Here is a 17,853-nt window from a genome sequence, read left to right on the forward strand (position 1 = left end):
AAGTATCCACCTCTTGATTTCAGCTCAAGTGATGATCTCACGGTTCAGTTCATGAGATTGGACCTCACAGTAGGGCTCCGTGCTGCCAGTACAGAGTCTGTTTGGGATTCTCTCTCCCTCTCTGGCTACCCCTCCCCCACTTGCGTGTGTGTGTGTGTGTGTGTGTGTGTGTGTGCGCGCGCGCGCACGCGTGCGCACGCGCGCACACCTGTGCATACACGCGGGCAAGCTCTGTCTCAAAATAAATAAACATAAAAAAATTTAGCTTAAAGTAGCAGATTGTATATTGACAACCTAACTTTATACTTCAAGGAACTAGCAAAAGAACAAACTAAGCCCAAATTTAGAAGGGAGGAAATAATAAAGATTAGAGCGGAAATAGAGAATAAGAAAACACCCTATTCCACGATCTTACTAACACTATTCTGTTTTTTCAAATTCTGTGTATGTTGGGTTTTGTTTGCTTTCATTTTTTGATCGTCGATATTCATTCTTTATTCTTTTCTATTGTATGTATATAATAGTAATCTTCCCTCTCAGACTACTTTAGTATCATCTCACAAAATTTTATTTAAAATGTTTTTCTTATTCCATTTAAAAGATGTAATGTCTTTTTTTAAAAAAAGATTATAGGCAAACACCCAACGCTGTGCTTCTGTGGATCCATCCCTCCAGCGGCGGGTCTGACTCCCTCCAGGTGCCGCAGGGCCCCTCCCGAAGCGGATTGCCAAAGGATAAGCGAACTGAGCCTGCCCCTCCCGCCCCTGTGCACCTTGCTGATCCACCCCAGCTAATACGCCAGATTCCCAGCACCACAAGCCTGGCAGTGTGCAAGTAGCCCAGACGGGCCACGCCACTGCACAGTGAATCCCGCCCCTAGGAGAGGGGAAGAGAAGGTACACACCAGTCTGACTGTGGCCCCAGTGAAGGAAACAACCAACAAAACTAAAAGGCAACCAACGGAATGGGAAAAGATATTTGCAAATGACATATCAGACAAAGGGCTAGTATCCAAAATCTATAAAGAGCTCACCAAACTCCACACCCGAAAAACAAATAACCCAGTGAAGAAATGGGCAGAAAACATGAATAGGCACTTCTCTCAAGAAGACATCCGGATGGCCAACAGGCACATGAAAAGATGCTCAACGTTGCTCCTCATCAGGGAAATACAAATCAAAACCACACTCAGATATCACCTCACGCCAGTCAGAGTGGCCAAAATGAACAAACCAGGAGACTATAGATGCTGGAGAGGATGTGGAGAAACGGGAACCCTCTTGCACTGTTGGTGGGAATGCAAATTGGTGCAGCCACTCTGGAAAACAGTGTGGAGGTTCCTCAAAAAATTAAAAATAGACCTACCCTATGACCCAGCAGTAGCACTGCTAGGAATTTACCCAAGGGATACAGGAGTACTGATGCATAGGGGCACTTGTACCCCAATGTTTATAGCAGCACTCTCAACAATAGCCAAATTATGGAAAGAGCCTAAATTTCCATCAACTGATGAATGGATAAAGAAATTGTGGTTTATATACACAATGGAGTACTACGTGGCCATGAGAAAGAATGAAATATGGCCCTTTGTAGCAATGTGGATGGAACTGGAGAGTGTGATGCTAAGTGAAATAAGCCATACAGAGAAAGACAGATACCATATGTTTTCACTCTTATGTGGATCCTGAGGAACTTAACAGAAACCCATGGGGGAGGGGAAGGAAAAACAAAAAAAAAGAGGTTAGAGTGGGAGAGAGCCAAAGCATATGAGACTCTTAAAAACTGAGAACTGAGGGTTGATGGGGGGTGGGAGGGAGGGGAGGGTGGGTGATGGGTATTGAGGAGGGCACCTTTTGGGATGAGCACTGGGTGTTGTATGGAAACCAATTTGACAATAAATTTCATATATTGAAAATAAATAATAAATAAATGTAAAAAAAACAGTAAAAAAAGTAAAAATAAATAAAAAATATAAGAAGATTATATACATTAGTCCTTATCCTGAGTATTTAATATTCCAAGTGTCCCATTTCCAGTGTACTACGCACCCCAAGTGAAGCAAAAAAATTACTAATGAGAAAAAATATGTAGCTCATATTTTCTCTTTTGATTTCTTCTTTATCCATGGGTTATTTAATAAATAATGCTGAACTTTGTGAAGCCCTGTATATGACAGAAGTCTTGTTTTATTGTTTCAAGCCAAGTTACACATAATTTGAGGAATCATCATATTGGTCTTAGAACATGAATGAGTGTGTTGATCTCTGTCATACTTACTGAACTCCATGTATCCATGTGGTTTTAAGCACCCAAATATGGTGACAAACATTTCAGATTCTCAGAGTTGTGGTAGCTATGGCGGCAGATTCTCTGAGATCGTCTCCTGATCTCAGATACCCCAATTAATTAACCAAGTGCTGGGGTTGCTTAAGAGATCCTGCTTAAGTGCCTGGAAAGGACCCATTGCCGGTACACCTCTGACACACTGTAGGATTCCAGATCCATTAGACAAACAGATTCATCATAATTTCCTAGAAGGGATTCTGGGTATTTTAAATCTTGCTTCATTCCAAGCAAAATTTAATGAATTATTTTGATTTAGTATCTTTGTAGCTAATTTTTGCATTCCAAGAATTTGGATGATTCAGATTTTTCTAGGTTTTCATTTATTTATAAATGACTCATTTTTATAGTGTTAAGTCTTTATAAAAATGTTATTTATATGATTATCTTTTCCTTATACTTTCTGCCTTTCAGAAACATGTTCAAAATCAGAGATAATAATTGAAAATGGATTTTTTTCTCAATATGGACTTACATATTACTTAAATAAAGAAACACAGTATCAATGTAAACCAGGATATGTAACACCGGATGGTAAAACTTCAGGATCGGTTACATGTCTGAAAAGTGGATGGTCACCTCAACCCACATGTATTAGTGAGTAATTTATTATGTTCATATTTATTATCCTGATGACCATTGAACAAAAGTTTAAGTTAATTCTTTTCTGGGGAGGGGCTGACGTGATTCCCATTTGAAAAGATAAATGAAAAAGGATTAATTTTTTGCCAGTTAAGACTAATCACTTATAGAGTGTAATACCAGGACATCTTTCAGTTTACATTTTTTTCCACTTTAAAACATCCTGTAGGGGCACCTGGGTGGCTCAGTCAGTTGGGCGTCCGACTTTGGCTCAGGTCATGATCTCACAGCTTGTGAGTTCGAGCCCTGCATCGGGCTGTGTGCTGACAGCCCAGAGCCTGGAGCCTGCTTCAGATTCTGTGTGTCCCTCTCTCTCTGCCCCTCACCTGCTCATGCTCTGTCTCTCTCTCCTTTGAAAATAAATACAATTTAAAATTTTTTTTCTTTTAAATCCTGTGATTTGGAAACTGGTTAGGGAGACTTATGTGTATTCTGGAAACTCATTTATTTCTTCTGGCTGACACCAACCTTTGTGCCTATTTTTCCTGTTTTTAGGTGATAAGGTTTTGATGTCAGAACCTTTGTTGCTAGACATAATATTATGTTTGTAAGTGAAGATCTGGGTCCATAGTGTAGAATTTTAATTGAACCTGTAGGATTTATGTTTGACAATCCAGGGTAAGTCCACTTCTAAAACAGCTCCCTTAGAAAATCATAAACATCTAATTAGTAGAGACAGAAATGCTTCTAGATAGCACCAAATTCAGCTGTGTTGAAAGATTTCACTGTACCTAGATGTTTATGAAGATTTTTCTATGAACAGTTTCCTCAGTTTATCTTATACTCCAAAGCTACGCAGTGATATTTTTGAACTGATATTTAGCATATTCACTTTAAGTGAAGTGGATATTTGAATATACATTTCTACTGTTTCCATTTCCTTATTTTTTTTTTCAATTTCCTTGGTTACTATGAGCACTAGCTACAGAAAAAAAATGATAAAAGTGGCTCTCATATCAAACTCATTTTACACTAAATTGTAATTAGCTATCCATTATAACACTTATTATGGAAGAGAATCTCTCTCTGTCTCTTTTCACTGGTACAGTTTTGCCTTGTTTTTTAAAGCTTTAAGGTAGCTGGTTACATAACACAGTATAAAATTATTTAAATATCACCATCCTATTAGCAATAATTGAAACTTTTAACATTTTACTTTCTTATAACTAATTATAAAAATTAGAGTTATCGCTCCATTAAATCTTGCTAAGTTTAAAAGAATATACAGCCTTTAGGAAAATATTTGGGAAAGAAAATGAGCATGTGAGTTTTAGAAACTATTATGTTTTAAAGTAGAGTTTTATAGAATGTTTATAAATTAACTTGCATTTTTGAAAACCAATCCTATTCAACTAATCCATTTTTCTCTGGCATACTTGCCACACTGCTAATGAGTTTGGCGTTTTAAGTCACAAAAACATATTCTGTTTTGCTAGAAAAAGTATGATGCATCTGTAGTACCCTATTTTATTATAAGCATGGCATAAACACAAAATTATAATTGACAGAGGAAAGTGTTCTTTGACAAACTTCCTGAATATTTAAGCAATAAGGAAACTGCTATGTAGAAACATGGTTTTTCATTTTGAGTAACTTTCAGGGCAATGATTTATCACTTGTATTCTTAGATTATTTTAATATAATACTGAATTTACTAGCACAAGCTAATTGATAAAGCTTTTTTTACTTCCTTGGGATGAGACTTAATTACATCGTCCATTAAATAATATTAGAATTGAAATCTTCAATTCTGTTATGCATTAGAATCTTGTGACATGCCAGCATTTGAGAATGCCAAAGCCAAAAGCAATGTCACGTGGTTTAAACTCAATGACAAGTTGGACTATGAATGCCACGATGGATACGAAAGCCAAGATGGGCGCGCAGGTTCAATAGTGTGTGGGAACGATGGTTGGTCTCATAAACCAATATGTTATGGTAAGTACCATTTTTCCAGGTATTTTTTTTCAGGATTAACAAAATTAACAAAACGTGTTTAAGATATCCCAAATTGAACACATTTGCATTATTTAAAGTCATTTTGGGGGCACCTGGGTGGCTCAGTGGGTTGAACCTCAGATTTTGGCTCAGGTCATGATCTCACAGTTCTCGGGTTCAAGCCCCATGTGGGGCTCTATGCTGACAGTTCAGAGCCTGAAGCCTGCTTCAGATTCTGTGTCTCACTCTCTCTCTCCACCCCTCCCACTCCCACTCTGTCTCTCTCTCTCTCAAAAACAAATAAAAATGTTAAAAAAAAAATAGATTTCCATTTTGAACAAACTTGCATTATTTGAAGTCATTTTTAAGGAGTATGATTAAAATCAAGGTGTCTTCTTCTGATTTAATGTAAACTGGGAGAAGAGGGTGTTTGAAAGCCCAAAGACAATAACACAGTGTTTCCTATGGCCCATATACATGGTATGTTTGTAAACAAAGAATAATTGTGTTTGTTATTCTAAATGCAAGTTTTCATATTATTTAAAACTGGGTTCTTTTAGTGTGTGATATAAGAAAACCAAATTATAGTTTCTGACAATTTCCTCAGCTATTTTGCTCCTGAGTTTCTGCTTTCACACCTTCTGCCTTGAGTGTTAATTTCTGCAGGCCCTGAGAGAAGCTCTTTATTTTCTGACTTGGACAAGTTCTGTGGACTATTCTATGAATCTCTTTCATGTTTGCTAATCCACTATTTTCCAGGATTAGGAGTAGGACTTGAATCTGTGGAAAATTTGAGTGGCTATAGAATGTTCCACACCAAGGGAACAGTCTGTGCAAAACTTTGATAACAAAACAATATTTGAGAAATATCAGGGTGAGCAGATTCTACTCAAGATGTGGGAGAATTTTATGAACTAAGCCTGGATAGGAGGCAAAGAAAAGATTACCCAGGTTATTTCCCATGCATATCAGCATTTAGATTAGTTTTATGACTGATAAAAAGCTACAAAGGAGTCTTAAAGGAAGAAATATAATCATTTAGATTTTTGAAAAGTTTTTTTTTTCTTTTTTTTCCCCACATGCTGTGATTGTGGTGGGCAGGAGAAGATTCGGGAGTTTATGCAGCATGAACAAGTATGGGGATTGGGATAGGATGATGGGTGATGAGATGCAAAGCAGAACACATTCAAAATCTATGTTGTTGGTAGAAAACACAGGTGATGTTACTAAATATTGGATGTAAGAGAGAGTAATAATGAAGGGACTCACTGCCTTTTTTTCATAAGCAAACATGTAAATGGCAGTGCCTTTCTGTAAGGTGGTGCTGACAGAAGAAAGAGCGCTTTGGGAGGAACATCCCAACTTTTGACTTGAGCACATTATGGTTGAGCTGCCCATGGACAATCAAATTTGGATATGTAAACTACAGAGTTGACTATGTGGGTCTAGCCAAGAAATACATATTTGGAATTGTTACCGCATAAATGAGGATATGAAATTGGAAAAGAATACAGAATAAAAAGAGAAGAGAGCTCAAGACTGAGCCATGAAGCATTCCAACGTTTAGGTGTCACGTGGAAGATAATAGATGGCAGAGTAGATAGGAAAAGGAGGACCCAGAGAATTGGGAGAAGAGAACATTTTGGAGTGAATGTTCTCCTAGATGTGGAGAGAAGAAAATGATTGAAGGATGAGGAAGTCTAAGTGAGTCCAGTGGAGTCAGCCTGGTGGGGTTCTAGCAAATTCCAATCCCATCAGCTGGCTAAACATGTATCTTAGGGCAACAACCACACTTACTTGCAGCTTCATTCACTCTTCCTCATCTATAAAATGTTTTAATATTTACAAAGGTTCTAATATTTCAAAGGATTGGTTTTTTTTAAATATAATTATAATATTCAAATTCCAGTTAATTTTTAAATGAATTAGCAAGATAGGAGGATTCCAAATAAGAAAAATGCATTTTTAAATAATACTCGGGAATGTCACGAATGCCACAAATGCCACAGAGTTGACAAATTTGAAGGGATGATTTTAGACATTCCTAATTTGAATCAGAATAATCAACAATTTAATAGATAGTAAAAATTATAGGTTTAATAATAATAATTGTATATTATGTAAATGTTCAGAACTCCCAGAATATGCCTAGCTATGTGGCCTTGAACATAGTTCTTTATTTTGTTTTGTTTTTAGTTTAATTTCCTTACTAATATAATTTATAATACAGTGTTTAATTAAGCTATTTTAATAGTTTCTCTTTTTATGCACTTAAAATAAGACATTTATTATGCTAAGTAAAAGGTTTTAATTTTTCACTTTCCCAAAACACTGAAACAGCACATGGCATAGTAATTGTAGCACACAAATGGATACAGGCAGTCAATAAGCCCCGAAAACGGTGAAGTCTCTCTTTGGGACTCCTTAAAAACTCCATGCTCTCAGGTGATCTTTATCAAAGTTATCAACAACCAGAGGCATTACCTCAGAAAAAAATGTTAGCATACGAGATACCTCCACTCCTAGGAACTGGAACCTTCCCATAAGGGAAACGCTAAATCCATCTCTCCCCAGCTGAGCTGCAGCAGAGAAGTCTCAAGCTTGCTTTTATTTCAGGCGACACTGGTGGGGCTCCCAGTGTGAGAAAGGATTATACTAAAAGTACATTTAATATTTCAGCTTTCACTGTGGGGCCTCCATTTAAATTGGGTTTCAAGTGGAAGGAGAGGGGATGTGAGGAAAGAAATCAAATTGTTCTGCAGACCAAAATTATTCTACAGAATGCAGAAATGGGGACAGCTAACTGTCAACTATGGAGAGGCTGACTTGTACTAGTGGCCACCTCCAGCAGATGGCCTGAGGAGATGGTATCTGGGACAGTAGCCCTTGGCAAGAGTGCTGAAGATCCATAAAGAATTTTGTTAAATCTTCACGTTCTAACCTGATATTGGTACAGGATATATATATATTTTTTTAAGATTTTTAACGTTTATTTATTTTTGAGACAGAGAGAGACAGAGCATGAACGGGGGAGGGTCAGAGAGAGGGAGACACAGAATCTGAAACAGGCTCCAGGCTCTGAGCTGTCAGCACAGAGCTCGACGCGGGGCTGGAACTCACGGACCGCGAGATCATGACCTGAGCCGAAGTCGGCCGCCTAACCAACTGAGCCACCCAGGCGCCCCTGGTACAGGATATATTAATGCTCTCTTTGAAGTGGTAGCCCAATACTGAATGTCTTCTGAGCACCATTTAAAGCATGCTCAAAAATCCCCTCCGTCATCAACCAGCCTCCCAGGAGTTTCACTTCCATTTCCTTTGATCACACCAACTGAGGCAGGAACTTCACTGCTGCCCTGTTAACAGGCATCCAGTCTCAGTGTGAAAGAACTCATTCTAAGACAGCTTTTTTAAATTTTTATTTATTATTATTATTTTTTTTTAATGTTTATTATTTGAGAAAGAAACAGAGCAAGCAGAGGAGGGGGAGAGAGAGGGAGACACAGTATCTGAAGCGGGCTCCAGGCTCCGAGCTGCCAGCACAGAGCACAACGAGGGTCTCCAACCCGAGATCATGACCTGGGCCGAAGTTGGCCGCCTAACTGACTGAGCTACCCAGGCGCCCCTCTAAGACAGCTTTCAAAATCAATCTCACTCTTTTTGTTGTTCTGCTTGTACCTTAACTATGGCATACAGGATTTGCTCCTTCCAAAGCTGGCAGAGCCAGTAACCCCAGTGTTATCTGCAGATCAGTTGAGGTACTTTGTACCTGTGAAGGCGTTTTCTTGGATTCTGTTTGCTCTGAAAATGCGGGCTTTGAATGGCCAAGGAAACACATTCTGTCTCATCATTCAGGAATGCTTCGGGGCATGCACGGAGCAGTGTAGACAGGAGGAGATGCAGGCCAGACCTTTCCCACTCAGAGCCTCGCCCTTCTAGAAGAGCATTTGGCGCTTCCTCCTCAGAAATCCCCATTTCTGGCCGTTTCTGAAGGCACGGTAGTCCTGACCCCCAAGGTTCTCCTTTGTGGCACCATCCTCCGTGCTGTCGCTGGCCCTGGGCCCTCCTCCCTCCTCCCGGCCAGCCCCTCACCAGAGCCACCACCACCACCACCACAGGAGACCCCAGCACGATGCTCTCCTGTAGGAGCACAGGACAGATCCACAGTCTTGCTTTAGGCCCCTGCGGAAGCGGAACTTCTTAATGATTCTTTCAAACATGGAAGCGCTTTGTTGCCATTGTGAAGCGAGAGGTTGACCTCAGCATTCTTCACTTCCGTTGATAACTCATTTTGTGAATTTCCATCTATTTGAACCGCAGGGCGTATGCATCCAGGAGTTCGGGCACGGGCGCTCCCCCTGTGCTCCTTCAAGGCCACATAGCAGCTTGTCTGAGTCCTCCCCTGCCCCCTTCACCTTCCCGAGGTAGCCGCCCAGAGCCCCTACTCTGTCCCTCATGCTGCGTGTTCTGTGGTGTGGTAGCCTGACGACACGCCTTTGCCAGTCCGCAGAATGGATCTCAGTATGAACCTGCAGACGGACGTTGAGCATCATGGAAGCCACGATGTAGACGTAGGGGAAGTTGACGCGCAGCCGCCAGGCCAGGTCGAAGAAGATGAGCAGCCTGCGGGTCAGCCCCTTGCAAAGACCCCATAGGAGCAGGCGGCGGCGAGCGCGACAGGCGGACACCCAGGCCCGACACAGCCGCCTCCAACTAGACCCGTGCCCGCCGCCCGGGGCCGCGTCGCCCCGCCCCCGGCCTCCGCTCCGGACGCTGGGCTGCGCTCGGTGCGCAGAGGGAGCGAGGGAGGCGGCAGCGAGGCCGGGGGCGGAGTCCATGCGTCACCCTCGGGAAGCGCCTCCGCGACTATTGGTTTCTTTAAGACACGTTAGAAATGCCTTGTGTGTGTTCTGATTCCCCAGTTGTATTTACATTAAACAAAACTGCCAATTGTTATTTGACTGCAACTTTAAAATTGTAGCATCAAGGTTTTTTTTTTAATGTGCGGGAATACTTTTATGTTTTGAGAGTACAAAACAATGTAACATTATATTTATAAATGTCAGTTATAAAATCAGAACCAGTATAAGCAAGTTGACCTTACAAATACATTTTCAGGGTACCTACCTATGTTGCTCTTCAATGCCTTAATAATTCTCAGGGTCCCTTATGAATTTAGAAGGTATACAAAACCTAACGTAAATTTTTCTGTTGCTCCTCTGTATAAGCAGTACCCAGCACCTTATTTTTATACGACACATATAAAGTATACTTTGGCAATGATTAATTATATATTCTCACCTAATTATTTTAACTCTTTTTATAGAAAAAGAATGCAAGATTCCTGAAATAGAAAATAACTTAAATACTCAGCCCAAAAAAGAAAAATATAAAGTCGGAGATGTGTTGAAATTCTTCTGCAGACAAAGACTTAAAAGAGTTGGACCAGATTCAGTTCAGTGTTACGACTTTGGATGGTCCCCTAATCTTCCAACATGTAAAGGTGAATATTTTTCTTCCAGGGGCTGAAACAAGAATTAGGATTTTGGATATTAACTTTATTGTTTCCACTCTTAATTTTTGTTGGCTTCAAGTCTCTGTGTTTGTAATCTAATGCATTAAACCGGGATATGTGTTGGGTAATAGATATCTCAGATTTTCTTTTTTAAGAAATTAATCTTCAATTGTTTCTTGATATATGTAGTGGCATTATCCATAGATACATATACGATGCCTTACACGTTTGTTACTTTTCTTCTTGCCTACATTTCCATCATTAATATTGAAACTATAGCATGGGCCTTACTTCAGCTTTCATTAGGTCATCTAAACAGTATTCAAGCAATTTATACTCAACTCAGGGAATTCAATCACATGTATGGCTTAATCAAAGTTAAAATATGTTGATAAAATGCTTACCTTAGGGGCACTTGAGTGGCTCAGTCGGTTAAGCGTCAGACTTCCGCTCAGGTCATGATCTCGCTGTTTGTGAGTTCGAGCCCCATGTCTAGCTCTGTGCTAACAGCTTGAACGCTGGAGCCTGGGTCGGATTCTGTCTCCCTCTCTCTCTGTCTCTCCCCTGCTTATGCTCTGTCTCTCAAAAATGAATAAACATTAAAAGATTTAATAAAAAAATGCTTGCCTCAAACACTGGCATTTTTTCAAACAGTTTTGATAACTGCTGTGGAATATGAATATTGAGATAATTTACACAACCATATTGAGGAATTGGTTTGCATACATCTTTAGAATATCTAGATTTTTATTTATTTTTTATATTAAAAATTTTTTTCAACGTTTATTTATTTTTGGGACAGAGAGAGACAGAGCATGAACAGGGGAGGGGCAGAGAGAGAGGGAGACACAGAATCGGAAACAGGCTCCAGGCTCAGAGCCATCAGCCCAGAGCCCGACGCAGGGCTCGAACTCACGGACCGCGAGATCGTGACCTGGCTGAAGTCGGACACTTAACCGACTGCGCCACCCAGGCGCCCCTAGAATATCTAGATTTTTAAACATGTTTTCTGGGTTTCAATATACTTCCAATATACTAGTTCAGTGTAAGTAATAGCACTGGGTTAGGGTGCCACGGTGGCTCAATTGTTGAGCATTTCACTCTGCACTTCATCTCAGGTCATGATCCCTGGGTCATGGAATTGAGCCCCATGTTGGGCTCCACGCTGAGCATAGAGTCTCCTGAAGATTCTCTCTCTCTCTCTCTCTCTCTCTCTGCCCATCTCCCCCACTCGTGCTCTCTGTCTCTCTAAAGTAAAAATTTTGAAAGAAGAACTGGGAAATATGTTTCTAGTTTAAGCACTATTTCTTTTTCATTACTTAAGAAGGCTATAATAAAGTATATTATAAATAATACAAATTAAAGAAAAAATCTCTCCATTTTATTCTTTATAAGTTGTGAAATAGGTAATTTGATCATTATTTACACATTATTTCTCCTGTAGAGCAAACAAAACAGTGTTCTCCACCTCCTCAACTCCTTAATGGGAAAGTTAAAGAAACACAGAAAGAAAACTATGAACACAACGATTTGGTGGAATATGTGTGCAATCCTAGATTTCTGATGAAGGGTTTTAATAAAATTCAGTGTGTTGATGGACAGTGGACAGACTTGCCTATTTGTATTGGTAATGTATAAAATATACTCATATTTAAAATAAACCAACCTTTTATACTTATAGAAACACATAAATTATATTTTATAAGTAAACATATTTTTCTGAACTTTTCACAGAGGTGGAGACTACATGTGGAGATATACCAGAACTTAATTACGGCTACGCTGTTCAGACTTCTAACCCTCCCTATCACCATGGAGATTCAGTGCAGTTCAATTGCAGAGAAGGATTCACAATGATTGGACAGAAATCAATTACATGTATAAGTGGATTATGGACCCAACTTCCTCAGTGCATTGGTGAGAAGACACTTCTCAAATAGATGGTCAATGAAATGTAATATTTTTATTCTAAAAACTGTATCTGCAAACATAGTTTTGAAATTTAGATATATGCTTGAAAATGTCAGGTCTTAAATTATAATGATTGTTTATCGTCTACAAAGGAAAAATATAAACTAGCAAAAGAGTTTGATCACCCTTTCTATCCCTGAAATTAACATGGTTTTTAAGTGTGAAGCTAAATTTTACTTACAGTTATTCATATGATTTAAATCTGAGTATTAATCGCCAGGAAAATAGAAGCATATTTGCATAAATCCCATTTTTGTTTTACGCGGCACTCTTGTTTCCAGGCCCTGGAAAACAGACAAAGTCAAGAAAGTGCCCACTTGCTACGTCCCTATAGGAATCTTGCCTCTCTCAAAGCTTCTAAGGATTTCCCAGTCTGTTTCAAATGCGGCAGCAAGAAGTTAATGTGCCAAAGGGTGGGTGAGCTGCAGACCCTCTGGGTTCGCAGTATAAGTCAGTCAAAGGAGGCAGTCAGGGTGGGGCCAGGAAACAAACCTGATTGTTGGACTTCACTCTGGTTGATGTATGTGCATCATCCTGACCTTTGGATGACCATGTCTTTGATGACTAGCTGAGAAAATATTGGGGGCCCTTTTCCTTTTTCCCTTGGAATGAGTTCTTTCCTACAGATTTCTTGGGTCCTACATTCAAAGAGAGTCCTGGATGTCCAATCTTACTTATTCACGAGATGTCTAGGCATTAATTGTTCCAAGGAGAAGGTAGGGCTTAGGCTCATGTTCCATGGGAGCAGAGATTGACACCTGTTTTGTTCACGATGTATTCCCAATATACAAAGGACTGGTGAACATACAGCAGACATTAAGTAGGAGTTTGTTGAATGAACCCTTAAGTTTTGTTGCTTTTTAATCCTTACATTTTTGCTAGACACATTCCCACGAGAAGTATTGCCAGTCCTTCAGGACCAAATTTCATCTTTGTCCTCTTCTATCTCCACAAACGATTTCCCCTCATTTTATATGGGGGAAAACCCAAGGTTGTAACAGGCATGAAAACTCTCAACTTTTCACTCTTATACTAAAACCTCTATTTCATTTATTACTCTTTTTAGATCTCAGTGTTTGCCTTTCCAGGGTTAATCTTCGACCTATATTCAAGTTTACCATAATCCAGTTTTAACTATCATAGACCTTACTCCAATTTTCTCCTCTCAGTGTTTATTTTGTACGTCTAGCTAGTCTAGCTTTTCACTCTTCTCAAAATGTTTATTTTCTCGTAAGAATCAAGGAAATTCTTTCAGAAACCAGTCAATCATAGGACCATGACAACACCCACCACCACTCCTTTTGACTATAGATGAGTTACTATCACCTGAAGAAAACCTTGTTTTGTCTTCCTCAACACTGAGGACAAGCCCTAAAAACAGAATTTATTTTCAGCCTCTAGTGTGTTTTGAATTAGTCCCCTTTGTTTTATTTTTTATTGTATTACAAAATCATTACTTCTTTGGGTACTTATTAAAAAATCCGAAGACCTACATCAATTGATATTTTATCAACTTGACAAAGTACTCCGGGCTGCATTGAATTTTTGAAGTATGTAGTTGTATAAAAAGTTGTTATACTCGTATTAGAGTCAACAAAATGGACTCTTACAATATTATTGAATTATAGGTTGACCTGATGTACAAAATAGTTTTCCAAAGATTGGAAGAGTATATACAGTAAACAGGTTGTGACTTGAAGCACCCAATTTCTTAGGCCAAGTATTTGTCCCATTTTAGTGATCATGCAAAAGATCTGCTTAAGTGTTCACATTTTACGTATACATTTTAGATGTGCTTATTAAATTACCATAAGTGAAAAAATATATTCATTTTTCTGAAACACGATATTTAAACTATCAGCTTCATATATTCTATTTCCACAGATAAATAGGAGACCAAATTTAACCAGGTGATGACTGTTCAGTGTGTAAATCATCCAAAAAAGTGAGCCTCTTAATGCTTTTCTAATCCCCAAAGTGCAGGCTGTATTTATGGCAGACATTTTCTCTGAAATATCAAAGCCTGGACACAGGACTTATGTTCAGACATAATAAATAGCCCATCACATGCAATATGATCAGGAATGACTTGGTTGGTGGGACTTATGGGCATAAATTCTAATTTCGATATACTATTGAGTCTAAGCTATTGTTCTGCATTAACTGGTTTGATTCTTATAAGTAGTCTTTTCAAGGCAATATTTTCATTTTCTAGCAACAGATGAACTTCAGAAGTGTAAACACAGCTTAACTATACGTGAGGCGAATCCATTATACAAGACCGAATTTGATCATAATGAGAACATAACTTACAAATGTAGAGGAAAATTAAAACAGAAACACTCAACGTGCATAAATGGAAGATGGGATCCTGAACTAACCTGCACAGGTAAGCTCTTGTTTATAGTACTTTCAAAATCTTATTCTATTTCTTCCGAACTTGCCAAAGCAGTATTTGGGCATCTTTTATTTTTATTTTTTTTTTAATTTTTTTTTTTAATGTTTATTTATTTTTGAGACAGAGAGCATGAACGGGGCAGGGGCAGACAGAGAGGGAGACACAGAATCCGAAGCAGGCTCCAGGCTCTGAGCTGTGCACAGAGCCCGATGTGGGGCTGGAACTCATGGACCGTGAGATCATGACCTGAGCCGAAGTCGGAAGCTTAACCGACTGAGCCACCCAGGCGCCCCTTGGGCATCTTTTAAACATGTTTAGCTATTTATTATTACAAATAACTTTGAAGCCAGAAGGGAATTTAGAAACTAACCAAAACATCATTTCTAGATATTAAGTGCATCAGTGCTTCAGTCAGCTATAAAACAACCCACCCAGAAACTTGATGGCCTCAAATTAACGCTGGTCGGGTATCTTTAAGAAATAGTGATTTGGTTTTCTTTGAGGCTGAGGAGAGCACAAAGATGGCATCCCCTGGTCCACCTTCCCTGAGGGCACCTCGGTGGCCCCCAGATGTGTGGCAAATCTCAAGTCCACCCCTCACGCTACCGGTCTAAGATAATTAGGCTTGTTCCCCAGAAAGTCTGGGCTGTGTTTCAGGCTGCTTTGTAGTGCCCCGGAGGTAGTGGCCCACCAAGAGTTATCTCTCGGATTGTTGTAGTGTGTTGCAGGCCCCAGAAATGCAAGCCCCTCAGGCCACTAGAGCCTGGGGATCAAGGAGTGTGCCCTCTGTGGGCTGAGCATGCTGGCCGGCTTTAGCGAGGCAGCAGAATGCACGGCTGGGGCTCGCTCGCCGGCTTGGATGAAGCCACAGGAGAGCCCTGGGCTGGAGTACACCCACTGGTGCCATCAAGGTAGAGGGAAGGTGTAGACATGGCACCTGCCTGCACCTCCGTCCCGGAAAGAGTCCCAACAGATGCCCCCTCTCAAGCAGATGCTTTAAGGCGAGCAAATGAATCTGCTTCTCAGATGTCTAGGTATTTCTCAAACTGTTCTTTCACATTGGTCGCCTGGGGTAGTGAGTCTGGGTGCGAGCTCTTTAAGAAAAGGGTCTCAGTTCTCGATAGCCCTTCAGATATCCGGGATATGAGCTCTGTTGGTTTTCAAAGCCAGACATTTTGGGGGCTCATCTTCCTGCTGCAGATTCCAGGGTTTGGGTTGTTAATGTGGGAAACAAACCCCTTACTCCTCAGGGAGAGGCTCTGGGTCAGTGAGATCCCTCCTGAATGTGTGTAGCCCTGCCAGGGGTGGGGTTTGTTCCATATACTGTCTTCCTGACTCTCCTACCCACCTGAATGTGGCCCTTTTACTGTTTGTTGTGAAGGGGCCGTTCAGCTGGTTTTTAGGTCTTTTTCAGAGGCGATTGCTCCATATGTACCATGGATTCAGTGTGTGTGGGAGAGGAGTTTGGGATCTTTTTATGTGTTTGCCCTCACGCTTGGTTTCTGCATGTTAATTGGATCGTCTGAAACTATACTAAGCTGCATTTTTCATTTTAGGTGTTGCTTCGTAGATTTGTGGCAATTTTCTGTAAGCAGTTATATCAGTGCTACCACAAGATTTTATTTTTGCCAGTCTATTTTGATTTTGTTTTTTTTTTTTTTTAATCTTATCGTACTGGCTAAGACGTCCAGTAAACTGTTGAAAGGAAGTGATGAGAATGCACATCTTTGTCCTATTCCTGACCACAGAGAGAGGGTATTCAACATTTTACCACAATCATAATGTCACTTTAGGATTTTTGTAGACGCCCTTTATCAGTTTAAGGAAACTACTCGTTCTCGTCTTATTTAGCTGAGTGAGAAATTTTATGATCAACCAATGTTGGGTATTTTTAAATGCTTTTTACGTATCTCTTGATAGGATAATATGGCATTCTTATCTCTGTTAATGTAGTGAATTATATATGTAACTTCTTGAATATTGACCAAATCTCTCATTCCTAGAGTTAACTCTATTATATTTTCATATACTTGATTTGCTGACATAGTTTTAAGAAGTTTTGCATCTGTGATCATGGGAGATATTAACCTATAGATGCTTTTTCTTTGAATGCCTCTCCCAAGTTTTGTTATCAGTATTAGTGTGGCCTCATAAAACAAATTGCAAATATATGTATAAATACATATATATATATATGTAATTACACTTATTATTTCATTATTTTTACCTTAAATGATTGATAGAATTTATGTGCAAAGTCGTGTGACATATAATTTGCTTTTTTGGAAGTTTTCTTGATGAAGAATTCAATTTCTTTAATAAGTAATGAAATATTCCGATTTTCTTACTGTCTTTCATCAATGAAAGGAAGTTGTATTTTTCAAGAAATCTCTCGTTTGTCAAATTGATTGGTGTGCAGTTGTTTCTAGTATTCCCTTCATGTGCTATTTTCCTTTTAACTGTATAGTTTCTTGGCAGATATCTCTTCTTTCTTTCTTAACATTGATACTTATTACTTGTATCTTGATTATTCTTCCTGGATTTTTTTTTCTTGAATTTATTAACATTTCCACATAACCAGTTTTAACACTCGATTTTCTCCATTTACTCTCTCTTCTATTTTTTAGCCTTATTAACATTCACTATTTTTTCTGTTTTCTCTTTTCTATTTGTCTTTCTCAATTTTCTCTCTTCTGTGGGCTTAAGTTGTTTTTTCTAATTACTTTGATTTTAATTTTACTTTTCTATTTCTTAAGGTAGAAAACTAAAACTTGGATTTAAACCATCCTACTTTTAAGGATTAATTTCATTTTCCCTTCTAAAACTGTTGTAGAAGTCTCAAAAATTTTATATACATTTCATTTCCATTGAATTCTATGTGAAATGTTTCCTAGTATTCCTTGTGGTTTCTTCTTTGACTCATCAGTTATTGAGAATTTTGTTGCTTAATTTACAAATATTCAGTTTTTTCTTAGATAAATGTATCCTCTTACAACAACATTTTTGTGGTATATTTGTTTTTCAAAGGACTACAAAATAATACAGA

General features: G+C 39.1%; 1 protein-coding gene across 2 annotated transcripts in view; it reads left to right on the forward strand.

Annotated features, from left to right (window-relative positions):
- LOC124509958 (complement factor H-like) overlaps positions 1-17,853 on the forward strand; it is a 110,031-nt gene that overhangs the window by 73,824 nt on the left and 18,354 nt on the right. For both annotated transcript variants that reach the window (XM_047076575.1, XM_047076576.1), the window contains 6 exons: positions 2,758-2,940; positions 4,750-4,923; positions 10,250-10,426; positions 11,883-12,065; positions 12,173-12,355; positions 14,625-14,798. In XM_047076575.1, the coding sequence (XP_046932531.1) occupies positions 2,758-2,940; positions 4,750-4,923; positions 10,250-10,426; positions 11,883-12,065; positions 12,173-12,355; positions 14,625-14,798 (1,074 nt within the window). The remainder of the gene's footprint in view (positions 1-2,757; positions 2,941-4,749; positions 4,924-10,249; positions 10,427-11,882; positions 12,066-12,172; positions 12,356-14,624; positions 14,799-17,853) is intronic.

Source organism: Lynx rufus, unplaced genomic scaffold, assembly GCF_022079265.1.
Source record: "Lynx rufus isolate CCGP_SWC_20201006 ecotype Redwood Valley unplaced genomic scaffold, mLynRuf1.p SCAF_15, whole genome shotgun sequence".
Classification (NCBI taxonomy): domain Eukaryota; kingdom Metazoa; phylum Chordata; class Mammalia; order Carnivora; family Felidae; genus Lynx; species Lynx rufus.